This window comes from Cheilinus undulatus, linkage group 21 (genome assembly GCF_018320785.1).
Source record: "Cheilinus undulatus linkage group 21, ASM1832078v1, whole genome shotgun sequence".
Classification (NCBI taxonomy): domain Eukaryota; kingdom Metazoa; phylum Chordata; class Actinopteri; order Labriformes; family Labridae; genus Cheilinus; species Cheilinus undulatus.
In genome coordinates, this window is record NC_054885.1 from 33,255,092 (window position 1) to 33,263,049 (window position 7,958).

The 7,958-nt window shown below is 39.7% G+C and overlaps 1 protein-coding gene across 1 annotated transcript; it reads right to left on the reverse strand.

The window, feature by feature from the left end:
* Positions 1–1,150: 1,150 nt before the first annotated feature.
* On the reverse strand, positions 1,151–7,727 carry LOC121503799 (voltage-dependent calcium channel gamma-5 subunit-like). Its single transcript, XM_041778360.1, is given in 6 exon segments — positions 1,151–1,411; positions 3,666–3,811; positions 3,892–4,032; positions 4,430–4,516; positions 5,854–5,877; positions 7,511–7,727. Coding segments are annotated over 6 exon segments (876 nt in total).
* Between the last annotated feature and the right edge of the window lie 231 nt (positions 7,728–7,958).

Here is a 7,958-nt window from a genome sequence, read left to right on the forward strand (position 1 = left end):
TTTGGTTGAGGGCCCCCTGGTGGCAGAAATTGTGAACATTGTGCATTAAAAAATTGATTTTGTTCCCCTCTGTATGGAGAAGGATTTATTTAGTTTTCTTATGTTTAACAATATAGTTTAAGTATTTTCAGTTCCAGATGTACTTTTTGCTGTTTCCTTGTATGTCTGGAGCTACAGATGGAAATTAGTGACTTGCTCAGTCTGGTGCAACTATTTTTTTTTCCCATGTTGGAGTCATCAGTGTCATTGCACAGTGTCCACTCATTATAAAATAAATAAATTTAAAAAAGAAAAAAGTTACAGCTTTTTAGTTGAAATATCTCTATGGCATGACAGCTGGTTCTCACAGAAAGCACTGAGCTTTTTTTTTTTAGATACTATATTTACAAAATATCCACACAGGACGACACGTTTAAGCCACATCCGTCTAAATCTTACAAATGCAAAGCATGACTTTTATCATAATTTATAATGAACAGCCTATTTCTTTATTTATTGTTTGCTGGTCTCACTAGCTCTAGTTTGAGGGAAATCTGTAAATTGAATGCTGGTCCTGATTGTTATCTGCTTGCAGATATGTCAGACCCAGGTAGAGGACAGAAAGGTGCATCTCTGTTGTTTTTAGAAATAGGCGGCAGTGAGAAGAGTAGAAATGCATGGAATGGTTGAGCCGAGTTGAACCTGCAGTTGATGCATCAATGACTTTAGCCTCTGTTTAGGTGAAGATTGATCTTCTGACTGTCCTGAAGAGCAATCATTAAATGCAAAATAAGAAAACCATCAGGCACTGCAGACCGATTACATACAGAATTAGTTCAGACATAACTTTCTGTATATACATGAATGATATACATACGATGACCCTAGTTTGTTCTAAGAAGTTGTCTTTGCCTACAAAAATGCTGGTTCTGCTGACAACAAATTCCCAAAAAGCATCTGTGACCCTGAAAACAGCAACAAAACGCTCAGCTGGGTTTATTTTCAGAGTCTTGAGGCCAGAGTGAAGCCACAGCTGCACGCATTTTTCTCTGCGTGAAACATAAAAGTCCCAGTTAAATATCGAAGCCGTGCTCCTCTGCCCTCAGCAGGCTGCTGTGATCCTGCAGGGACCCCTGTGGGGACCTCTGCAGGGGACCTCCTTATTGGCCCCTCAGCAGGGTGAAGAGGACACCTGGTCGTACTCGGGGCATTTGAGGAGAGCGGGGTAGCTGCTGCTCATTTGGAGGGAGGCGTCACTGGAGATGTCGGAGGGACTTCGCCCTCGAGACCAGGCTTCAGGGTGCAGGAACTGACCCGAGTGGTCGGAGCAGTTACTGAGGCGAGGGCGGTAGAAGCTGGGGTGGCGAGGCTGGTAGATTTCCTCTGATGTGTAGCGCTTCATGAACAGGTAGACGGACATGACACCTGCACTCTGCAGGAGACAAGTTAACAGATGGATTAAATAAAGTAGTCTTAAGGTATTTAAACCCCCTCAAAAATACAATTCAGTTAGAATAGTATCAGACATTATAGCACTTTATCCACAAAACAAAACTGCGACTAAAGCTCCTCATCAGCTATCAATGCAGCCTGAAACTCTCTGATCACATTTAAGACTGAAAAGCACCAAATATCTTATGTGACCACTAGAGGGTGCTCCAAACTCACATTCCTTTAGCTACTCATTATAAACAAAGCACTATGAACACTTTCAATACAAGTATTTAGAAGTAAACAAGTTTTAATCACAAATATATGATAGATGTGTAGAAAATGTGTATTAAAGGATAATATTCATTATCTGGTATCACAGTTGTGGAAATTAGATTTGTATTGATGATTTTGCAGTTTAAAACTGAGGTTTAAACCTGGAAATTTGATATATTTTTACAGGAGATATTGTTAGATATAATAAAAAAAATTAATTAATTAAATAAATAATAATAATAATAATGTCAGTATAGCTTGTGTTGATGTTGATTGTATCTTTTTTAAATACATGGTATTCTGACAACTTCAATATAAGAAAATGTTGCTGATGTTTTTGGACAACTTAGGCACAATCCATATGTACTCTAGTATATTTGTAAAACAGAGGGGTTTCTGTGTAATTGAGCCTTTTTCACATGTAAAAACTGTGTTTTATTTTACTGAAAACAAAGAAAACCTGGCTGCAGATATCAGTAAAAATATGCATAATTGACATATCTGTAAGTGCATGTACATTTTGGTCTCAGCTTTGGATCAGTAAATCGATTATAGCTGTCCTGCACTCTTACAAGTTTTACGAGTTAAAAGATTTTTAGAGTTTATAATGATGGATGTCAACATTTGTGATCAATTTGGATATTTAGATCTGATAAACAACGGCTATAACAGATCTTATACAATTGTGAATTTTAAGTTACTTTTTAATTATTTAAGTTTGCCAGTTATTTAAATACTTGTATTTTTTCCAGCTGGGAATACGTTATCATTGCTGAATAAACCACACATTTACAGCTACCAAGGCCTCCTTCTTGCTTTAAAAATGTCTCTATCGCTTGCTTTCGCTCCTCTTTCAAAAGCTATGGCTAAAAAATGTGGATGGCAGTAAATGCAGATTCTGCTTGTGTAACAGGGACTACAAATCATACAATTAAAGGTTGATCACAGATTGCTTTCACATCAGAATTTACATCAGATATAGACCCTGACTGTGATTGCTGTGGAACAACACCTGCTACTTTATCACTCATCGTTAGCCTCAGAGCATAATTTAGTCATTTTTTGGCCTAACTCTCCTACTGCTGCTAATTCATGGTGCCTTCCTGGCCACACCTTCAGCCAATCAGAGTGCTTGTTACAGTCCATGATCACTATATGCCTAAGTCATCTATTAATTATTATCTAATAAGTCCTTTTTATTTGTTATTAAGTCCTTGTTGTGGCTTTTCTTTTTTAAGAAACTTGTTTACACATCTGGTAGAACTTACTGTTATAATATTATTACAGTATAAATACAAAAAATCCTTTGTGTTTGTCAAAATATGTTTGTTTTTGTTTTTGTTTTTTTCCTGAAAACCATATAAACATGACTTAGGCAGTCATGCTATGAGGTTAACAAGATATTTTGGCTTTGTCCAACACTGAGAGATTTTTGGTGAAGTATTTTCTGTTTTATTTCCCAGACCTTGGATTACCCATAGAACCTCCTGCTATGATAGCAATATTTCGAGCAGTACCACAAAATTTCAGTATCGATTCACACAATGAAATAAAGTTGCATTTCCTTTGCTCAGTTTCTTCCAACATTTAGCACATGGGTCAGAGACCTAATATGACCTTGGAGAAAATTCCTACAAGAGGATGTGAGAACAACTTTTATACCATTTGGCAACCAGTCTTAACCAGGTGGAGCAGATCAACCCCTTGGGGTTCAAAACCATTGTTTTACTGCTGTGTATTTTATTTTGAAAATCCACAGCTGAAGTTTAACTCATGCATAGTGAGCTGCATTTGAGCTATCTGAGTAGTAAATGATCTGTGGTTGTGTGCTTGTTGTCCCATGTTTTCTAAAATAATCCAGTCGTAATACCAGTCATGGTATATTTATTCCATAGTAGTGAAGTTAGTCTAGTTTATTAAATGTTATTCATCAGTCTGACTAAAATATTTGGATTGTGGCACATTTGTTTTTATTTTACCTCAGTGAGCAAGAAGGAGATCGCAGCGAAGGCAAAGGACCAACCGTACTTGTAGCTAACATAAGCCTCACTGCTCCTTGTCCGGTTCAGCATTTCATCATTAATACTGGAGATGTAGAGCACCAGACCCACCACCAGGGCCAGACCTGAGAGACAAGAGGAATGAACGTATGAATACAAAAAGTAGGAGGAACCTGAGATAAAGGTGGACAGACGAGTGACGTACCCGAGAGGATGAAGAAGATTCCAGAGACGAACGCCAGGATGGTGCGGTGAGGCCGAATGTGCCCGATGTTGTTCATGACGAAGCCGATGAACATGAAGAAGAGGCTGACCAACGGGAACGGAGTGGCTGAGCGGATCATCTCTGGGGAAAAGAGGAAAGAGCAAGAACTGAGAGACAGAAACTCCTCATCTAAAAGTGAAGTTTTGTCGACTTTTTCAAACTTTGGCTGCTGTTTAAGTGATAACACTAGAAGGACAGAGAACTGCTAACCTTAACTAAAATATAACTAAAACAAAATGGAAACACTGTCATCACTATATGAATGGGACTAAGTTCACTGACTCATCCTGTAGTAAAGCTCTGGCTGATTGAATCTGGAGGACTTGTGAGGTAAATTGGTGAAAAAGGCTCTAAGTATTCTGGAGAGGATCGGGGCCACAACAGGAGATGACTCAGATGCATACGTCTGGCTTCGTTCAGAATTTCAAAACATTCTCCATTGGATAAAGGAGTTTTGTGTTCTTCACTTATCACTCACTGAGCATGTTTACTGTGGACTCTGACGTCAGCTGGACGTTCATGGGCATGATGTAGGCGATGGTGAAGCAGCGACCGGACTCCTCGCCTGAAGAAAAACAAGCAGAGACGTGAAATAATGAACAAATTTGGTACAAAACAGGTCAAAAAAATATGAACGTCCATGAGGATTTTAAGAGAAGTTACTGCATGTAGCTGAAGGGCAGGTGTACAAAGACCCCAGTTTAGACTGGGGCATTGAGGAGAATAAGAATAACATATTATAGTGATTTGCAAGTCCGTTTCAACCTTTGTTATTGCAGGATTTGGCTCGAAAACAAGATATTCAATGCTCACTCTGTTAAACTTCATTGTTTTATCAGAAGTATACAAACATTCTTCATTTGATGCCTGCATTAATTCCAAAAAAGTTGAGACAGGCGCAAGCAAAGGCTGGGAAAGATGTGTAGAGCTCCAAAAGCACCTGGAACATTTCACTGGGAACTAGGTTAATTGGGAATAGGTGATAGAACTGTGACTGGGTATAGAAAGAACACTGCTAAGCCGTCACAATCAGTGATTTATGCAAGGTTCTCCACCATGTGCATTTCCGAGTATTTAGAGATTTCACCATCTAGAGTCTATAATATCATAAAAGGTTCAGAGAATTCTCTGACTGTAAGGCTAAAAGACACTACAGAATTCCTGCAACCTGCTGTCTCTCAAGTGGCGCTGCATTAAAAACCGGCATCATTCTGTGATGGAAATGGATTGCCAGTTCACACAGTGCTTCACTGCTCCTATACATGTAAGCTAAGACTCTACCATGCAAAGCTAAAGCCATATATCGATCAGATCCAGGAAAACTGTCACCCTCTTTGGGCCAGAGTTCATCTGAGCGTGTTCTGACGAGTCCAGATTTCAAATAGTCCTCCAGGCAAAAAAGAAAATGGGCTATCCAGATTGTTTTCAATGCAAAGCTGAAAGCCAGCATCTGCGATGGTGTTGGGGTGTATTAGTGCCCATGCCATGGGTCACTTGCTCATCTGTAAATGCAACAGTAACACTGAGAAGTACATGCAGGTTTTGAAACACAAACACATGAAACACAAAATCCAACAACGGAAACCCTACACTGTAAAGGGACTAAAGAGGCAGGAATGGGAAAGAATTGCACTTTCAGTACTTCAACATTTCGTGTCTTCAGTCCCTGCATGCTTGCAGTGTTGTTAGAAGAAAAGGTGATGTAAAACGGAGGTACACTAGCCTCACAAAGCAGATGGATTGATCAGAGTTCATATCTGTCATCAGGCAGATACAACTTGCAAAGCTCCAATGTGAAACACTTGCAAGGTCTGGAAACAGACCTGACCAATCAGTATCATTTCAGAAGAATGAGGCGGTGGCTATGGGCGGGGTTAATGTGAACTGGAAGACAGCAGAAACGGCTTCTGCCAGTGCAGTGTGCAGCTTGGATGTAGCTTTAGTATTGTGGCAGTCTTATCAGAACCGAAATACATTTCTCTATGTAATGAAAGAGCAAAGAGCCACACTGAAAGATTTTCATGATGAAAGATGTTTTCGGTCTTCTTCCAACCTGCTTTGGCATGAGTTTGTGATATTTACATGCAATGTTTAGTTGTATTGAAAGTTGGTACATACAACTGCTGGCACCTGTGCAGCATTTTTTTAAGAAACTGGGCCACATTTCTTTATTAAAACCAGGGCAAAAAGCCACACTGAAATCTTCTTTTGGTGGAGAAGACGTCATTGCTCTGGCCTCATCATGAGCTTTATCCACCAACAAGCTTCTGCGTCCATAAACTACGCCAGTGCCTGTCTGTCGAGCTAAGGTCCAACTGGAGCTGTGCTTTTTTCTGAACACTTTGTATGGGAGGTTTCCAAGATGAATGTGAAACATATTCTCCGTGCAATGGATATATGAAACAGTCCATCTGGTGTGTCAGAGTAAAGGTAAACCTGCTCCCGTCCCATTTTTTTTAGAAAGTGTTGCTGACTTAAATTCAGAATGTGTGTATAGTTCCAAAATAATGAAAAACCAATCAGTTTGAACATTAAATGCATTGTGTTTGTGCTGTATTCAATTGAATATATGTTAAAAAGGATTCACTAATCACTGTATATTTTTAATACAAATTTTACACAATGTCCCAACTTTTTGGAATCAGGGTTTATACATAGTAGAGGTAAAGCAAATGTAAAAAATTCAGATACAGCTAAACATGTAACATGTTCTTGTAATGGCTAACAGGACAGTCAACACCTGTGATTTGTATGTCAGCAAAGGTAACGTGCAGCAAATATTTAAGCTATTTGTTTGCAGAGTCCTTAAACAATGAGATTATGCAAATAAGAACACCAATCTTATGTGCAATAGTGAGCATGAATGTGCTCAGATTTCTGGAGAATGATGAGTTGAGCAGTTTGATTTTTAAGTCATGAATGAGAGCGTGAGCATTGCTCTCCTCTCTGAAGGGTGGTGAGACTCTGCAGCATGAATGTCATTTGATGATTTCTTCCTCCATCAGAGGTCTACATCAAAATTGTACTGTATATGAAAAATATCCCCTTTTGCAGCTTGAAACATGCCATTATCTTCTCTCACAGTGTGAGTTAGATCACATCCTGAAAAGCAGCGACAATCATCATCATCATTTCAGTATCAAACACAGAGAAACTCAGCCACCAGCCGGCATTATTATTTACTCTGCAGCAGGATGAGATGACATCTGGCTCTGCAGGATTTGTAGGTGCCGTGAGTAGGTTTGTGTAGGTGTATGTTATTATTTTATCATGTTTCAGGACTGACTGTCCTCTTAGCGCGACTTATTTCATTGTTTGTGATTCAAAAAGGGAGGAGAAACAAACATCTGCTGTTGTATTCACAACCATTGTACCAAAGAGAAATAGCGTTAATGTGATTCAGTGACAGTGTGAAAGATCAGCTTCACACTGCTTTAGATTAAGAGACATCTTTGCACACATTCATTTTCCTGCAGCACTCCCACCACATGCATGTTTGCCACAGTCCTGATTTACACATGATTAACTGTCAAACAGCATGGGCACCAAGAAGCCACACTTCCACAGATTTATGACTCACCGGCGAGGAAGCAGACTCTCCAGAGGCCGGAGTGCAGCGAGGTCTTGATGACGGTGCTTTGGTTCAGAGGCGTGATGACGCCCTCCTCCAGGTACAACCAGTAGTCGGTGCTGACTGCCACTCCCAGCAGCCCCAGGCCGCTGATTGCAAAGACGCTGCTGAGCAGAGTCAGGGCTTTCCTGCTGCACGCGCTCATACTGGCAACAGCAGGGGGAAACCTCCGGCAGGCAATCAAAAAAGTTTACAGAGAAATCTGGAGGAAAAACAAGAAGAAGGTGGGATATTCAAAGTTGGGCAAAAATAAATTAGACAATTAAATATGGAAGCCAACAGAGTCACTGAATAAAAACATGATTTTGAAATCAGATAAACAACAGCAGATCACTGATTTCCAAACATTTTGTTAAAAGAAGTTGAGTGACACATA